The 18,763-nt window shown below is 46.6% G+C and overlaps 2 protein-coding genes across 5 annotated transcripts in view; both read left to right on the forward strand.

The window, feature by feature from the left end:
* The first annotated feature begins 507 nt into the window (after positions 1-507).
* Positions 508-9,118, forward strand: LOC102792744 (ankyrin repeat and SOCS box protein 5-like). Of its 3 annotated transcripts, XM_087845911.1 has the most exons (8): positions 613-751; positions 3,236-3,330; positions 5,164-5,243; positions 5,331-5,438; positions 5,514-5,667; positions 5,748-5,882; positions 7,918-8,109; positions 8,200-9,118. In XM_087845911.1, exons 2-8 carry the CDS (start codon positions 3,279-3,281, stop codon positions 8,337-8,339), a joined length of 861 nt encoding a protein of 286 aa, XP_087702037.1. In that variant the 5' UTR covers positions 613-751; positions 3,236-3,278; the 3' UTR covers positions 8,340-9,118. The 3 variants fall into 3 exon arrangements, with proteins under 3 accessions (XP_087702036.1, XP_087702035.1, XP_087702037.1); XM_087845910.1 differs by lacking the exon at positions 3,236-3,330 and having other exon boundaries at positions 508-751; XM_087845909.1 differs by lacking the exon at positions 3,236-3,330 and having other exon boundaries at positions 508-751; positions 5,331-5,667.
* A 420-nt stretch (positions 9,119-9,538) lies between these two features.
* Positions 9,539-18,763, forward strand: part of galnt7 (UDP-N-acetyl-alpha-D-galactosamine: polypeptide N-acetylgalactosaminyltransferase 7) — an 18,789-nt gene continuing 9,564 nt past the window's right edge. For both annotated transcript variants that reach the window (XM_087845912.1, XM_087845913.1), the window contains exons 1-6: positions 9,539-10,000; positions 12,890-13,001; positions 13,102-13,420; positions 15,071-15,237; positions 17,005-17,135; positions 18,156-18,235. In XM_087845912.1, coding sequence (XP_087702038.1) covers positions 9,878-10,000; positions 12,890-13,001; positions 13,102-13,420; positions 15,071-15,237; positions 17,005-17,135; positions 18,156-18,235 — 932 coding nt within the window. In that variant the 5' untranslated portion in view covers positions 9,539-9,877. The remainder of the gene's footprint in view (positions 10,001-12,889; positions 13,002-13,101; positions 13,421-15,070; positions 15,238-17,004; positions 17,136-18,155; positions 18,236-18,763) is intronic.

Here is an 18,763-nt window from a genome sequence, read left to right on the forward strand (position 1 = left end):
AGTGTTGAGCTTTTGTTACTTAGTGGCTACACAAGCCAGCAAGTACCAACGACCGGATTTGGTGTGTGGTAGTAACAGGTAAATTACCATTTTTATTAAATTATTTGAATATATATGAGTGATTGTGTATAAATACACAAACAATACACATATGCTTTCAATTGTGTAATTTAAGTGATCTAGGTAGCTCTGTTTTGGAAGTTCAGTTAACGCTAGAAATGTGTTTTGGAGTTTGTACGTGTTTTGTCTCTAGGGGCCACCGCATATATTTATATATAAACATATATAAATAAAACCACTTTTTTAACATTAGTAATCCCTTTTGTGCATAATTTTATATTATTGTTAATAATAGATTAATTAAAGCAACAAAACAACCTGAAGAGCTGGTTCGGAGCCGAAAGGGTCGGTTCTCTAAAAAGAGCCGGAAATCCCATCACTAGTCTGGAGTGGGTCCGACTGTGGAGCGCTCTGTATCTATGCTCCACACGTGGGCGCACATGTGAGATGGCCATGTGCCCCGAACGCAAACAAACCTCTTCAGCCAATCATAAGACTCCCAGCTCGCCCTCCTCCTCTCCGAGCTGCTGCTGCCTGCAGTATTGCAGCGGAGTTCGGAGTAGTCGGAACATGCTGCCGGGGCCGTGTGGAGCTACCGAAGTGTCCCGGAAAAGAGGTGCTGAGCCGGGCCTGCTGCCGAGGCACGTCTCGGAGAGGAAGCGAGCCTGCTGGGGAATTCTGACCAGCCAAGGTGGGCGCATTGATGTGTTTTGGGTGGAAGCACATTGGCAGCGGGGGGATTTCTGTAAATAGTCCCTATCAGAGTGTCAGTGTAAATAACACACTTTCTACAAGTGTGTGGCTGTCAGGTGGAATTTGAGCGTGTTTGGAACAGCCCTGCTCCAGGGCCAAGCGGGGCAGTTTGACTGGAGCTGAGCAGGCGTATGGAAACACTGCCGGCTGGGTGCTTTCATACTAAGGTGGTACATTTAAACGGGGTTTGCACTGGAGAGCTGCTGCTCTGTGAAGCAGCTGGATTGAAGATCCTTAAGCTAAATCAGCAGCACTAATGTGAAAATACCCACGCAAAACTGCCGATTAATGGCACAGCATCAGTATACCTGTCCAAAATAACTGTTTGAACTTTACCACGTGAAACTGCAGTAAGGCCTACATTTAAATGAGAAGAACACAATAATCTCGTTATTACAAGCACAGAGCACTCGCTTCTGTGTTTACAACACACTTTGTGTGGTGAAGTACAGATCTCACCACATTACACAGAAAACCCAACAATGTGCCCATCGCCTCCAAGCACCTGGTAACAGAAGGGAGGAAGAACTCCCCTTTAACAGGAAGAGACCTCCAACAGAACCAGGCTCAGGGAGGGCCATTTATCCTCGGGCGTCGGAGGTTTAGGGAGAAAACAATGTCATGAAGGTTTCTTTGAAATCTGATTTCTTTAATCAAAGTGGACATGTCATCCCTGCTGGCTGTTAGAAACAATGGAGGTTCACAGACCTCAGCATAAAACCTCCATTTTCAGCTGCACAGTCACTGGGCGTGTTTCGGACATGCAGCCTGCTATGCTATGTTTGAATAATGTCGGTAAACAAAGTTAAGTAAAACTTCTGTGTTAGAGGAATTCATCATGCATTCAGTTATTGATACAGAAATGCATACATGTGCTTTAATGCTGGGTCATAATTAGCCAAACACAGAGAGCTGCTCAGTGTGTTTGTGAGCTGTTGTTCAGTCACCAAAGGCAACGTCTCTAATGTTGTGGCCCTAATGGAAGCGGCACTAAGGTCTATGACGTGATGAACAGAATGATATTCCTGTCCTCCCACAGTCCACAGACACGCTTGTTCACTGGTGAGCTACACTGGCCACAGTGAATGTGAGTGGGGCTGCCCTCTGTGCCTGCAGAGCTGAGAGCGGCTCCAGCTGTTTACGACCTTCATAGGAAGTTTCTTTGTGCTTTCAAACGAGCTTTGCATTTATTTTTCTTCTATTTTTGACAGACGTCTGTCGTGATCTCTGTCTCTATCGCTTTTTTTCAAACCCGCTAACTAAAGATAGCCTGCCCATATCAGACCTGCTTACTACTCCAGTGTCCTGTTTTAGAAAGCCAGTTTCAAATAGTCAGGATACCCAAGTCTGGCACCACTGACAAATGTTACCAACCAGCTGACACAGCTAGCACAGAGCCACAGATGCTACTAAAAGTTATTTTCAAAAGACGTGTGAATGAAATGTTCCTACATAAGGTGGAGCGTGAGGGAAAGGGGCTGTTTCAAGTAAAACATTTGAGGGACTTGTGATTGTATCCTGTTATGTTCTGAAAGATTCCTGTAACGCTTCATTCTAAGAGTGAGGAAGACTCCAGTGCAGCAGCACGAGTCTGTTTTCAGGAGTTACCGAGGCTGGAGGTGATTAATAATAATAATATTAATAATAAATAATGATTAATGCTGTGAACACGTCAGACGTGCAGTTTGAAGGTTCAGCCTTTGGTTAATGAACGGTTCTAAATTGGTTAGTTAGTGTTAATGTGGGCCATGCGGGGTTATTACAGTTAACTACAAGACTTTTTAGTTCATAACATAAAACTAAACATTTTCAAACAATAACGACTAAACTGAACAAAGAAGCTCTTTCTGGAAAACGACTCAAACTAAACTGAATCAAAAGCAAAAAGTCCAAATGAAATAAAACAAATGAGAAAATAGAAAACGATGATAACATTACGCTAAAGTCAGCCCTGTGGACATGTTTCTGATACAGAACCTGCAGAAAGCTTGTTTAAATGTAGCCCAGTTAAACTGCTGTGTCGCACCGTCCACAGGACGCCAGCAGCAGACCGCAGCTCACTGGAGCAAGGCTGCACTTATCTGTGTACTGTCACCTGGATGATGAGCAAACGTTTCTCCCACTGAAACATCCAGATGAACAGAACTAACCTTCTGGGATGTCCTGACCTGGACTGAGCATGAACTGCACTCTGAGCAGAAACATTTCTCTGCAGCTGCAGGCAGACTCATTGAATCAGTGACTCACTGACAGAGTGGGCTCAGCTCTTTGATCAGAGCGTTATCATGATCTGGAGACTGCTCAGTGCTCTGCCACAGGAGGAGCCTGTCAGTGATCCAGCTCATTACATCTGATCATTCTCAGTGTTATGTTGGTGTTTCGATGGCGAGGTGATTCTTAGTCTGACGTGTCCCGCACACAGGAAGGACAAACAGGAGGAGTGGAGGGATTCTGCTTAAGTCAAAATGTCCTATATCTACCAGTGGCTGGATGTGCCGTGGGGAGACGGAGATATGGGTATGTTGGACGTGAGACTGTGTGTGGGTCTGTGGTGTGTGCTGCAGTGACAGCTGGACGTGCTGACGCCCTGCTACACAACAAGTAAACATCACGTCTCTCATCAAGTGCAGTTCTTTGTGATTCGTCCTGTTTTCTACCTTAATTGCAGATTAAGCAGCAATTTCAGGAGCAGGGCCACACCTCCAAACACGCTCCTTCCTGTATAGGTTCCCCCAGTTCTGCAAGCTGTTCACTCTCGTTTACGTGCCCCGCCCTCCCTTTTCAATTCTTTAACTTCTCTTCTATTAAGTACACGGGGATCTGTCAGGCCGGGAGCTGTCGCCGATCCCCTTCGACGCCTTCCCCAAACCACAGCTCATGTCCAAGCATCACCTTTACCTACTAAAACGCTGTCAAACATAAAGTGGGGACGTGGGCCCAGCGAGTGAAATGTGCTATAAGAGCGAAATGAGCCACGATTAGTCGACTATCAAAATCGCCAACGACAAATTTAATAGTCGACGCGTCGTTTGAAGCTTTGTAAGATCCTGAAAGACGCAGGAATAAGTAGCAGGATTTAAGAGTGTAATAACGGACTGAAACAGAAGATGGCAGCACTGCATGTACAAGGATGCCAGCTGCCGTTAAACCCCGAAGAAGAAGAAGCAACTCCGGTATCGTCGATATGTCCAAATTCAGGCCGCATTTGAAGGGCGATTACAGCGATGTGACGAAGGCTTTCCAAATTCGAAGACTTCTGCAAAGGCAGCCGACAAATGCGTCCTACTTTTCCCCAGATTTAGCACGGCTCAGCCAATTCCAGTTTCCAACAATGGCGGCAGTTTTAATATTACTCTTATTATTCTTTCTGGGTCGCAAAACAAACGTTTAACATATTTTCAGGCGAGAATGTAGCTGTGTAAACTTCAAATATCTGCTCAGTTTATCAAGACACCACATATTTGCAAAAGTGTTCCGACGTTTTCGGAGACGTCTGTTACCCACTAGCTCGATAGCTAGCCGGGGGGTTCAATGGTCACTCGAGCCGACGAGGATTGCAGACGCCCGGCAAATCGTTTTCAAACCCCCCGTGGACTTTCGCTATCTGGGTTAAACATGATATATAAGTCACTTAGATAACTTAAAACTGATATTGTTTGGCTTTTTTTAGTGTTTTATTTGTTCCTGAGTAAATCGGTTTGGCTGAGATTAAAGTTTTTACACAGCTGAACAAACGTCAAGCAGACAGCTGATGTCTGAGATGGTCGAGAATTTACTCCGGTGTCCTGTTATATTTTAGATAGCACGGAGCAGACGGCCGAGTTTATTAAAAGTTTAATAAACTATCATCTTGTCTTTATTGTTAGTTAGCACAGACCTTACACACTTAAAGCTGTAAGCTAATGATAGTTAAATAAGTGCGCAGTTTTACGTCCAATGGATGATGATCTGATTAGTCGACTAATGGCAAAAATAATTGTGACTAGTCGACTATCAGAATAATAGTTTGTGGCAGCCCTGCCACAAGAAGATCCTTACACTATAGTGGAGCATGGAGCCACGTGCCTCCAGTGTGTGTGCGATTCAAAGCTTTCCTGCTGTGGTTTAGTGTCAGGCTGCACGTGAGATGTGTGTTCATGGTCGCAGAGAAGGGAGATGCTCTACTGCTCAGTGTTCACCAACACAACGGCAGGGTGTCGTCACAGAAGTCCTCACATGGACAAACATGTTACTGTTTCATCGTGCTGATCTGCAGCCTGACAGTTTGAAAGCACATCAGTCATTGCTGAGCTCAGGCTGGTGCTCTGTTTTCCACTTTCATGTCTGCATTTTGTCTGTGTGTGTTTTCAGGGTCGTGGGCAGATCGGTCTCCTCTCCATGAAGCAGCTTCTCAGGGTCGGCTGCTCGCCCTGCGCACTCTGCTGGCCCAGGTAACGACGTCGATGTGCGGCTCCGGTAATCGCTCATCAGTTTGAATAAAGCCGACACACGTGCCGTTATTCACATCTGTTTTTCAGGGCTATCACGCCAACATCGTCACCATCGATCATGTGACTCCTCTTCACGAAGCCTGTCTATCAGGACACGTGGCCTGTGTCAGAGCGTTACTGAATGCTGGAGCTAACGTGAGTATCAGCAGCATCCTTACATCTGTGTGGACGCCCCGTGTGTTTGTGTCCAGCAGCTGTTTGTGTGTCCAGGTGAACGCTGCTACCATCGATGGCGTCACTCCTCTGTACAACTGCTGCACGTCGGGGAGCGTCGGCTGTGTGGAACTGCTCCTGCAGAGCGGCGCTCACACACGTGCGCGTCACACACACTTCCCCTCAGCTCTGCACGAAGCCTGCAAGAGAGGTAAATACAGCCAGCGCTCTGTTTGTGGCTGACACGTGTTAACTACAGCTGAGCTTTGTGCTGTGTGTGCACACGTGCAGGTAACAGCCACTGTGTGGAGGCCCTGCTGTCTCACGGAGCAGATCCAGATCAGGAAGTTTCCCACCTGGGCTCTCCTCTGTATGTGAGCTGTCTGCACCGACACACAGCCTGCTCGAAGGTGCTGCTGCACAGAGGTGTGAGTCTCCTTCACTGCAAAGCTGAGTAGCTTCACCTGATGTGTCTGCAGGGCTGTGACTGAGTCCTCTGAACAATCAGCTCTCAGACGCTCGTGCTCAAATGAAAGCTCCCGTAACCGTGGAAATACATCTGAAGGTGGAAAAAGTGAAAACATGAAGTCACTAACGTCTCTTAACCAGCAGCTGGGGTCATAACTCGTACTCCTTTCAGAGACCATATTACCCCAGTTCTTCAACAGCTGGTTGCCCACAGAAGCCAAGATAAGCGTAACAATCTTGGTTCTCACGTTTGAGTGCGTCCATAACCTGGGCCCTCCTTATCTGCTTCATATCTCCACTGTTTCCCGCTCTCTCAGATCTGCCACTCGTCTTGTTGTTCCTTGTTGTCTCCTCACTGTGGGGAGCAGAGCTTTGACTCACTTCCTCCTCTCATAGGTAGGGATGGGTATTGATAAGATTTTCCCGATTCGATTCTTTATCGATTCTTTTTAAAAAGGAGAACACTAAGTTCGATTAGCTCAGAACTTTGTTTTATATCTTCTCTTTGAACAAGAGAGAAATGTAGGAGTAACATGGCCTTACAAACCCAACAGTGAGATCTTCAGAGATCCAGCCCACGGCTCTTCAATGGGTCACAGGAAAAACATTGTAAATGTAAAATAATAAAATAAATATTCTTCTGTAGCAATCACAAAGTATAACATAAATGATTCTGTAGCAATTACACAAGAATATCCAGTAATGTCCCTGCCTACAATTAAACACATTCACTTACTGAAAATCATCTGCTGTGGCAAACGGCTGCAAGCCTTTGACCACAAACTGAGTCTCTGCTCGGTGGCATTCGTCTATCCTGCCTGAAAGGAGACGCTACGGTAGACTGCAGCGAGAACTGCCAGCATCTGAGCCAGACTCTGTCTCATCATGGTCACCTAAATGCACAGTAATGGCAGGTTTGTAATGAGGCAGATCGCGCTAACATAATCTGCACTGTTGTTGATTATTTACCTGCATTAACGTGAGAGGACGTGCAAACGTTACCGCTGCTGCTGGGCTGAGATTCACGAGTCTGGAATTAAAAACACGACATTCATTTAAGGTCATCGTGTGTTTTGTGAGCTTTTGCATATTCATGGTGTTTCCTCCCTTAAATGAAATATCTACTTTGCAAGTATTGCAAGTTGTCCTGTTGTCATCCGTTCTTGTAAAGTAGAACCAAACTTTTTAGCGTTTGAGCCGCCATGTTTCCTGCCAGGTAAATGACGCTCCGCCACGTGGTGACATCATTCGGGGCGACTGGAATCGATAAGAGAATCGTTTGCAAAAATGGCAAACGATTCCAAGGAATTGAAACAGTGGGAACCGGTTCTTAACAAGAGCCGGGTTTCCATACCCATCCCTACATAGGAAATATAGATTCCTGTATTTAAGTCACAGCTCAAAGCCTGTTAAACTCACTCTAATACAGATCTTACTCTTTGTCAAATCTTGTTTGTTGTTTTTCTATTTAAATGTATTTAAATCAATTTTTATTGATATGTTTTTTCTTTTTGTAAGGCGCCCTCAAATAAAATATTATTATTATGATTAACTCGAGGACAGACTGTGGGGAGATGTAGATGCAGTGCAAAGAGGAGCGTGTTAGGTCAGGGTTAGAGACACGGTCATGTCAGTGTGAACACAAGAGTGCGGCTTCCTCCCGGGCGTGTTCGATAAGATAAGGAAAAATAAACCTTTGTTAGTCCCACACCTGGGAAATTTGTTTAACAGGCCACGTCCTAAAAAAATAAACGAGGACAGTCCGCGTGGTGGTGAGCACTGCGCTCTCACAGCAGGAAGGATCTGGGTTTGATTGTTCTGGTCTTTGTGTGGAGTGTTCTCCACACCCACAGACCAAATGCATGTATGAAGGGTTTCTTTGGTTAATCTGGCCTTGTGTGAGTAAAAGTGGTCTGTCAGACAAGAGCAGGTCTAAATGTGTGTCGACTGTCCGTGGTCACGTCTCATGGCGCTGTGGGTGTGTCTGATCTAGGAGCAGATGTAAGTGTGGGCAGAGGCTGCGACAGCCCTCTGCATGCGGCTGTCAGACAGGACAGCGCCGATCAGGTGTCACTGCTGCTCGACTACGGGGCGAATACCAACTTCCGAGACAGCAACAATCAGCGGCCGGTGGAGCTGGCGCCCCCTGGTGGGAAAACACAGCAGCTGCTGCTGGCCTTTGAAGGTACTGGTCACGTGCTGCTGTGGTGACTCTGTTATTGTGCAGAACCAGATGAAACCAAGTCACAGCAGCTCTGTCTCTGTCTCCTTCCAGCTTCTCCGAGGAGTCTCTGCCAGTTGTGTCGTCTTCAGATCAGAAATCTGATTGGGCGATCCAGACTGGACTTGCTCCCTGTGCTTCCTCTGCCCGGCCTGCTCACTCACTACCTGGACTACAGAAGCAACGAGCAGTGACGCCACCGTGCACGCCGACATCACCGCTCCGTGGTTAAACCGAGTCCGCCGAGATTTCACACGAGAACACGCAGACCTGCTGCATGCTGCACTCGCTCTGCACAGCAGATTACTTTCATCGCCATAACTGACGATCTGTTTTTTTCATAGGACTTTAGTTACAATGGGGACAATTTGTCTTTGTGTCTTAAACAGAATTTGGTTGTTTTTCTTCCTTTGTTTAACTTTCCTAATGACTCCTCGTGAACTTTAGGTGCTGAAACGACCGCTGTTCGCTCTGTTCAGGTCTCAGTCTGTAGGTCTCGCCTTAGCTTGGCGATGGACAGTCTTCACCGTGATTGAGCTGAGCGCCTGTTTCAGCCATCATTGTAGTTTCATTGTTCAACTTCACCTGCTTCCAAGGGTCACGGAGAAGACAAAGATGTGATGACGTGAAGACTCCAGGGTGACCGACTCCAGGGTCATCCTGGTGACTGGATGCATGTATTTCATGGAAACGTCCTGGACCCCAGTGTGATGGTCCCGTCCTCCATCATTGCTGTTACCGTCTGAATTCAGTCCAACACTGACCAGAACAATACTGGATAACCCTTCATGACTTACTGATGATGATGATTTCACTTGTATTTATTCATTTCACCTCAGCTTCGTGTGTATTTTTTAATCTTTCTGAGCTGCTCGTTTTGTGATGTCATATTTATTTTATTGTTTTCATGTTGTGACTGCTGTAATGTGATCATTTCCCAACGTTTGGGAGGAATAAAGTGTGTCATATCTAATCCTCTTCAATTTCTTATTTCCTTGGAAAAGTTATTTATTTGAAGGTCGGGTGTGGAAATACCTCAGCGAGGTGTGTGGTTGTACGAAACATGCAGGCGTTTAATTGGTTAGTTGAGTGCTTTTCAGTGTGTTGTCCACGTCTTTATGTGGCTTAAATTAGGCCAGACACGTTGAGGTGTTGTACAGTTACCTGTACACACCTGTGATTCAGCTCATTCTCTTGGTACCAAGAGGTGAGACGAATCATTGCTCCAATGATTCTGACTTATCTCCCCGGTCCTTTATTCTGAATGCTTTCAACTCCGTGTGAATGCTACCAATGCCTACTGTTCCCTTGGACGCACTCTTTACAATTATATATGACGTGGACAATGAGCCACATCCCTCCTAATGACGAACAAACCAGACAGGACCGACCTCTTGTCTCCACACCCAGTAATACCTGCTTTTAAGCCCGTGCGTGAGCCTGTCAGCAGTGGAGACCAGCATTGTCCTCCGTGCAGCAGCACAGCCCCACAGGTGGTGGTACTGCGTCTACATCTACACGGCGCCTCAGAGAGCGGCAGAGCCGGACGCGACCGAGAAACAACCGAAGAAGAAGAAACTGTTGCTAGCATGGAGAGGCACGGCGTGTCGGTGTAGTGGAGGCGGAGGTCGCTGCGTCAGCAGGAGCCTGTTCAACGTTCAGCACAAGCTAGCGACCTGTTAGCTGCTTAGTGCTAACCTGAAGCTAACGCAGCGTAGCGGCTGCTGCTAACATGAGGCTCAAAGTGGGATTCATTCTGCGGAGCCTGCTGGTCATCGGCACGTTTCTGGGCCTGCTGGTGCTCTGGTCCAGCCTGACCCCCAAAGACAACAGAGACAACCCGTTTGAGAAAAGGGTGAGTACACAGCAGGCTCTGAGCCACACCAGTGTGAGCAGTTATGACACACGCTGTTGCACTGTGTGTTGGGCAGTCAGCGACGCTGTGGTCTGGACTCTGCCTGTACAGTCGCTGCTGCTAACAGCACCGCGGCTCCCAGCATTCATATCCGCATATGTCACCATGTTGGAGTCAAAGGCGGAAGTGGGTTGTAAAAGTTGTTCCGGTATTGCGGTTTTTCTGCAAGGTTTTCAAATGATTGCATGTAGACATATGACCAGTGTGCCACTGAGCCACACGGTCATGGCCAGCCGGGTGTTGTTGGGTCAATTCCAGCCGGAAACGCAGATCCTTTTTGGGTTATGTAAGAAAGGGCACCCGTGTGGAGATTGCGTGGACCCGGTCCCGAGGACGTGTTCTGGCACTTCAGCAGCTCCCGGTGCCTCCGTCACACCTCAGAGGCTTTTGTCCCTACAGGAGCAGTGCACGCCGCAGCCCACAGTGGGACACCTGTCCGTGTCTGCAGCTGTTTAATGGTGTAGGCCACGCTGCACAGTCACGCTGGTGTGGTCAGAGGACAAGTGTCCAGCACGTCCTCTTTATGTGTGCCAGAACAGGTGAAGCCCTGACCTTACAGCGCTGTCCAACACAGGAGACAGACAGGCGGCACCATCTGCACTGTTGTCACGTCTTCAGGACGTTCAGGCCTCTTTGGCTGGAGGCAGGTGGAGGTGGAGGGACTGGTGCAGGGTTTCACACCGTTATTGGATCTGGTGTAAGGAGGCTGCCACAGAAATGGCGTCACCTCCACAGGGCCGGGCTATATGGACGAAAGACGTATCCCAGTTGTTTTTGTCACATTAGTGTATATTGATACATATGATGACAGTTGCTGTGGTGGTGGGTGGATGGGGGGTCGGACCATTTCCAGGGATTTTCCCCACAAATGCTCAAAGTACTAAAAAGGAGTTATTTTGATAGTTTGCTGATAATCCATCCATACTTACAGTTACTGTAGGATGTCTTTGAATGCTGGACTGGTGGAGTATTCGTGTATTAGCAATTTTAGGGCAGTAAATGAGTCTTTCTGCCACGGCTGACAGACACCAGCCTGGTGCAGAGAGGCTGTGTGGGTGCTGTGCCTCTCTCTGAACATGGATTCAACTCTGTTGTTGTTTCTTGTTGGTATCAACATCACACGAGTCCCTTGAACAGTGTGATGTTAGACAGCTGACAGGCAGCACCATCAGACTCCCTGCTGTGGTCTTCGGTGTGCTGAGGTTGTGCTGCGAGCTTCAGACTGCTGCCTCTCTGCCAGCTTGTGTCACAGTTTGCTGGGATCAACGGAGCGATCACAGCTGTTTGCAGCTACTGGTGATATTTAATTTTGAACACGAGCTGCTTATGAAACCCACCTGTAGTCGTGTACCTGCTGTGGTGTGTCGTCTGGGCCACCAACCTTCAACACTGGGTAATGCGCCCCCTGGTGGTTTGTACTGAGGGTGAGAGAACCTCTCTCTCCATGAACCGTGACCCCTCAGCGGCTCACGTCGTCATTGCTGATGGGACCTTCGTGGCCAACTCTAACAGTTCATCTGATTTATCTTACTGGAAGCAGCGGTCACAGGCAGCGTGCACAACTGTTTATGTGTAACCATAACGTGTTATTATTACTAAACAGTGCACAGAAGAGCAATGAGCTCCTGTGCTCCTTCAGTGGGGCTCGTTCAGTGTTGGGAGTGAGTCTGAGGTTTGATGTGTGTCCTGGCAGCGGTGAGGCAGATACATGATTTCATACACACATGCACAAAGAGTGTGCCTGCACCCACGAAGTGTTGGCTAAACACAAAAACATTATTCTTCTAATAAGGTAGCCTGGCTCACACTGAGGAAGTCCAGCAGCTTCCTTCACTGGGAGTTTAGTTTCCACCGCTGTGTCTTTTTCTGAAACCCACCGTCTGCTCGGCTGTTTGACGTCAGCTTGGAGGGGCTGAACCTGGACCAGACCAGAGCATCGAACAAGGGGAGGCGGGGTTTATTCTGCGTGTCAATTTAGACAGACGGGAAGCTGCAAACATCCATCGCTGACTTGTGTGAATGAGGGAAGACTGAAGCAGGCTGACCAACACATGCTCACACACATTTATTACCAACTTGTTTTTATTTCTTTGTTGGCGTGCTGAGGTTTGAGAGCTGCTCGCACTCAGCTGCAGATTCGCTGAGCGAGTCGTAACAGGCTGTCATCATCTTAGGCTAACGGTGCTAAACGAGCAGCTTTGTTCCTGCTGAAGCAGGTGAGTCCCCGAGCCTGTGAGCAGCTGTATTTAGTCCAGTCACCCAGTCCGGCCCCGGGGATGCTGGAGCCTGCTGTCACAGAGTCGACGCAGTCACACCTCATTGTGTTTGTGTAGTTGTGTTTCTTTTGATTTGGTTTCAGGGACACAAAAGGAAAAGCTACAGTTCAACACACACTAACAGATATATCAGAATAATAAACGTATAAATCCATAAAGCACAAAACAAAATGATTAATGATTAATGCTGACAATCCATTTGTTCACATCATGACAGAAGAGCTGAAGTCTGCACATTTGGAAGCACAGCCCCCCCTTGTGGCGGAGCAGCATTATTTCTGATCTTGTGCACCAACCATATGTTTGATTATCAGAATTTAACATCTAGAACAGGACAGTGATGATGTTGATGTGCTTTTCTCTGCAGAACCTACGAGTTTGTTTGTGATGTTTGGTTTTGATTCGCTCGTGTTTGTGACCCTCAGGGCGCGCAGACAGAATCGCTGGATTTAAGTGTCTCGGCTGCATTAACTCTGTGAATGTGTTTAAAATGAGCTGCATTGTGTTTCAGTATAGGACACGTGTTTAATATCCATGTCTGTTGTGTTTGCAGGATGACAGCTTGTTGCCCAAAGGTGACCTTCCAGAGCAGTTTAGGCCTGTGATGCCCTGGCCTCATGTGGAGGGCGTGGAGGTCGACCTCGACTCCATCAGACTGAAACACGGTGACGACTGACTTTTGTTTTCTCCTGCCAAAGACTTAAAGTCTAGTTTTCTTAGCACTTGCATGCTGTGGTCCTGTGTCATCTCTTGGTTTGTGTTCAGGGGGGGCCGACCTTCCCAAGGATTTAAAGGAGCAACCCAACCAGAAGCAGGTGATTCAACAGCAGTACGTGACATTCAGACCTCACACTCACGCCTACACTAGCCCCGTCCTGAAGAAAGGTATCCTGGGAAATTTTGAGCCTAAGGAGCCTGAACCTCCAGGGGTCCCCGGGGGACCCGGAGAGGGTGCTAAGCCGTTCGTCCTGGGTGCAGAGTACAAAGACTCGGTTCAGGCCTCCATCAAAGAGTTTGGCTTCAACATGGTTGCCAGTGATATGATTTCACTGGACAGAACAATCAATGACATACGCCACGAAGAGTAAGTACTGCTTATGTCTGCCATCTTTTGTCCTGCAGTCACATGAACCTGATTAATATTACAGGAGATAAACTTTAACCTTTTAAAGCCGGTCGGAGCAGCACGCTCTGTTTTGCGTAACTATTTTTAAATCCCTGCTCTGCAACCACGTGAGCTAGCGCAATCATTTTTTTTGCATATGAAACCGGAGGAGTTGTACTTACATCTTATGCCATCAGCTTGTCCTCGGTCACAGCTTCCTTCCACATATAGCTTTGCAAAAACTGCATAAAAAGCACTTGCAGCAACAAAAACATAATATTCCAGAAACACGCTTTGCTGATCCGATCAGCTGTTCATAACACTTCCTACATTGGAATAGACGTCAGTGCGAACTATCGCATGTCCGCCATGACCTGCCCGAAACCGGAAGTGACGTAATTTTTGCGGAAATGTATTTTTTTACCATCAGGGCCTCATGAGCCTATACTGGTGTTTTTAAAAGTTATCTTTGACTTTATGACTTTCTGTGTGGTTTCTGGGATGCTTAGGACTCATATTGCACTGCTGGAAATAGTTTATTTTGATGCATATGCTGCTTTTTTGCAAATTTGCATTATAATATTTATTTTCGTTTTTCCTGCAGTATATAAAATTGGTGTATTTCAAAAATAAAACTATGAAGACACTCAAAATAAATTTCCTGTGGTGGGAAACTATTTTGTGCAACTTTTTTGTATTTACAGTTTTGAGGGATAAGCCTCTTAAATTTCTCTAACTAGAAATATATGTTAAAAAAACAAAAACGATTTTCAATTTTTTTGTAGTTTATTGCACTTTTTTGCAATTTATGTAATTACTATGCACTTAATGCAGACATATTATTAAAATCTGGGCTATAACAGTTGTATTGATGTATATCAACTTGAAATGCTCCCAAAAATGGCTCCACAGCATGTAAACATATAATATAAGCTCTGGCGGACTTGGTTCTATGGTAGGTCTTAAAGGGTTAATAGCCACAGGAAACACCGATCGTCCTCCTGTAACCTCACTCAGGGAAAAACACGTTTAATCAATCAGGAAATGATACTGAATCATGGCGAGTGTGCACACACGTGTTCACAATGTGTTTCTCATAAACAGAAAAGCGACACATCATTAAGTACGCCGTATCCTGAGTTCTGAGTGCAGAAATAGGCGCGATGACCAAATCACTGTGGCCGATTTCTAACACGAGACCTTTGGCAGAGTGTAAAGTGACACAGGTGCTGCCTCACAGCTGACTTTATCGCTCAGGTGAAGTGAGAACATAAATGTTTCCACTCAGATCCTCGTACAGGCTGCAAACTAATCAGGTGAATTATGTTCGTGTTTGTTTCTGCACGTACGACTCAGGCTGTGGGTCCTGCTGCCCTGAAATGCACCGTTAGCCTCATTCTCACACACACATTGTGCACATGTTTTCTCTGTGCCTTTGAACCTGACGCTCACACACTCGCTCTGATGGACGCAGAGCTGAAGCATCGGACTGTTAGACGGCGCCTGTGTCACAGTGTCGATGCACAGTTTAAACAAGTTTTACCGTGTAGGAGTTGCGTTGGTGCAGCGAGACTGTACTACGCTGTGCAGCAACAAGGTTTCTCATGGCACACCGTGTCCTCTGTGCAGGTGTAAGTACTGGCACTACGACGACAGACTGCTCACATCCAGCGTGGTCATAGTCTTCCATAACGAAGGCTGGTCAACGCTGATGAGGACTGTCCACAGTGTCATCAAGAGGACTCCTCGCAGGTACCTGGCTGAGATTGTCCTGATAGATGACTTCAGTAACAAAGGTGGGTCTGTTTTCCTCCCTCCAGGAATAAAAACATCATTTTAGATGCATGTTGGTTCCACTGTGAACCAGGGCTGCCACAAACGATTATTCTGATAGTCGACTAATCAGATCATCATCCATTGGACGTAAAACGTACAGCTTATTGCACCAGAAGCATCTGCTCTTATATAACTATCATTAGCTTACAGCTTTAAGTGTTTAAGGTATGTGCTAACTAAAAATAAAGACAAGATGATAATTTATTAAATTTTAATGAAATTTGCAGATTGTTTCGGTGAAGTTTAATAAACTCCTTGCTATCTAAAATATAACAGGACACCGGAGTAAATTCTCAGCATCTCACACTTCTGATAATCAGCTGTCTGCTTGATGTTTATTCAGCTGTGTAAAAACTATAACTTTAATCTCAGCCAAACCGATTTACTCAGGAACAAATAAAACACTAAAAAAAAGCAAAACAATAACATTTTTAAGTTATCTAAGTGACTTATATATCATGTTTAACCTGAGTAGCGAAAGATGGCGGTGGGTTTGAAGAGTCCGGTGTTCTCACGGCTCTAGTTAGCCTAGCCCCCGGCTAGCTATCGAGCTAGTGGCTAACAGACGTCTCCGAAAACGTCGGAGCGCTTTTGAAAATATGTGGTGTCTTGATAAACTGAGCAGATATTTGAGGTTTACACAGCTACATTCTCGCCTGAAAATATGTTAAACGTTTATTTTGTGACCCAGAAAGAATAATAAGAGTAATATTAAAACTAACTAGCTGCCGCCATTGTTGGAAACTGAGCTGGGCTGCGCTATGAATTCTGGGACACAGCTTCTTCTTCTTCGGGGTTTAACGGCAGCTGGCATCCTTGTTCATGCAGTGCTGCCATCTTCTGTTTCAGAGAAATGAAGCACGGACACATGTCAGTGTATTTGCTACAGCACGCTGCACTCAGCTCTGAGTCTGTGGAGCATCAAAGAGAGAAAAGAAAGTGAGAGGACCAGACGAGCTGTACAGCTGACTCATGCTAGCTAAGTTAGCTAATGTTGTCTGACTAGGCTGGAGTGCTAAACGTCTGTGTGATCAGCTGCTAACACAGCTGGTGCTGTGCAGCACGTATGTGGGAACACATCACTGACAGGTTTGTAGCTTAAACACATTCGCTGGAACGTTCAGGACAATTCAACTACACAGCAAAAGCAAGACACAAGTCACCAAAGTTCTTCGTGTTACTCATGCAGGGAGAGAACTGGACAAGCACCGTTCCTTCACTTGACCCCAGTCGCTCTCGTCCGCTCCCCCGTAACACTGCTCTTTTATTGAGGTTACATGAATATGCATAGGTGCATTAACATATGACGTATACATACACACAAAGAGGTGTGTGTGTGTGTGTGTGTGTGTGACCCCATAAAGACTTCCCTAAACCTGCTGGTCTGGAAGTCCAGCGGTTCATCTAAACAAAAGGCACTTAGACTAAAACTGACATAGTTACGTTTATCCTACCATAAAACAATAAGAGAAGGTACAACCTCTCCCGCGCTGCCAGGTGTGAATGCCAGAGGAACGCTCACGAAGTCTTTGCAGAGGATCAATCCTCTACCAACATGTATTGATTATACAGCTCTAAGCATGAATGACAATCAACAATACAAATCGAACAATCACCAACTCGTGTCTTTGCTCCAGCATTCGTCTGTCAGCAAACCAAAACTGTTTTATCAAAAGCTCATTGGTCCAAACGCGTGTGCTAATGCTGGCTAACCAATGCACTTGCAGTCCATCTGAAGGAGCGGCTGGAGGAGTACATCAAGCAGTGGAACGGCCTCGTCAAACTCTTCAGGAATGAGAAGAGGGAAGGATTAATCCAGGCCAGGAGCATCGGAGCCAAGAAGGCCACCAAAGGACAGGTACCACGTGATGATGCTAACGATGTCTGTTAGACTTTTAATTAGCAAATGGATCTGAATTTAAAATAAATGCAGTGCAGCACTGTGTGTAAGAGTACTCTGTGTTAAATTTACAACGTCACCTCTGAAGAGATCCCAACGTGCGGCCGCTGCAAACAGGAAACTGTTCCAGCTCAGCTGATGGCGCTCTGTTGTAGAAGGTTCTCACGTTCTGGCACTGCTGCAGTTGGTTCCATGTGATGTAACTGTGTTTTGTTTTGTATGTACACTTTATTACTGCAGAACCAATTTCATATAGTAAGAAAGTAAACTGGGCTCCCATCTTTAAATAAGTGTCAATAACTGATTTGTAAAACCCAGCAGTCCTGTCAGCGATCCTCTGCATCGCCGACAGTCCGACGAGCTGATGGGAGATCAGCTGACAGAGAAAAGCATGTAGAGGACACGGACACAGCACAGAGGAGCGTCCACAAACAGAGGCTCAGTCGTTCTGGAACCACACACGACTCATTTATCAGCAGTGAGAACTTTTAGTTTCTCCTTTTCAAACTGCAGATAACAGGAGGCAGGCCTCGTCTTTGTAGCGTGAAGTTTAAACATGCTGGAGAAAAACCACTGAGGTTTGTCACAGTGTGACTGGAGGTCCGAGCATACAGCCAGTGAGAGTGGACACAAACACGGCACTTCATTGGTCCATGCCTGCAGTTAAACCCTCGTTTGTGTCATGTGACGCCGAACACACTGCCAGATTTGCAGATGCAAACTCGCTCTGTGTCGTGCACACACACTGAAGGCGTTGTGTGTTTTTGCTGCTGACATCAATGAACTGGTCCTTCTGTTTCTGAGCAAGAAAAGGAAGAATTCTCACGAGTCGGCAGATTTCATGACCCGGGAGCTGCTGTCGTACATGTCAGGATGTCAGGATGTCAGGATGTCAGGATGTCAGTGGGAGCTGTCGTTGCTGACTGAGAACATTTACAGGCTCAGATTAGCAGCATTTCAATGGTTTCCTTTCTAAAGGTGCTGGTTTACCTGGATGCTCACTGTGAGGTCGGGATCAACTGGTACGCTCCACTGATCGCTCCCATTTCAAAGGACAGGTAGTACACACGCACACAGACACACACACACACAGACACAGACACACACAGACACAGACACACACAGACACACACACAGACACAGACACACACAGACACAGACACACACACAGACACAGACACACACACAGACACAGACACACACACACACACAGACACAGACACACACAGACACACACACACACACAGACACAGACACACACAGACACACACACACACACACAGACACAGACACACACACAGACACACACACACACACAGACACACACACAGACACACACACGCACAGACACACACACAGACAACCACAGACACACACACGCACAGACGCACACACAGACACACACACGCACAGACACACACACACACACGCGCACGCACAGACACACACACGCACAGACGCACACACAGACACACACACGCACAGACGCACACACAGACACAGACACACACAGACGCACACACAGACACAGACACACACACAGACACACACACGCACAGACGCACACACAGACACAGACGCACACA

This window comes from Neolamprologus brichardi, chromosome 9 (genome assembly GCF_056152115.1).
Source record: "Neolamprologus brichardi isolate AB-2024 chromosome 9, ASM5615211v1, whole genome shotgun sequence".
Taxonomy (NCBI): domain Eukaryota; kingdom Metazoa; phylum Chordata; class Actinopteri; order Cichliformes; family Cichlidae; genus Neolamprologus; species Neolamprologus brichardi.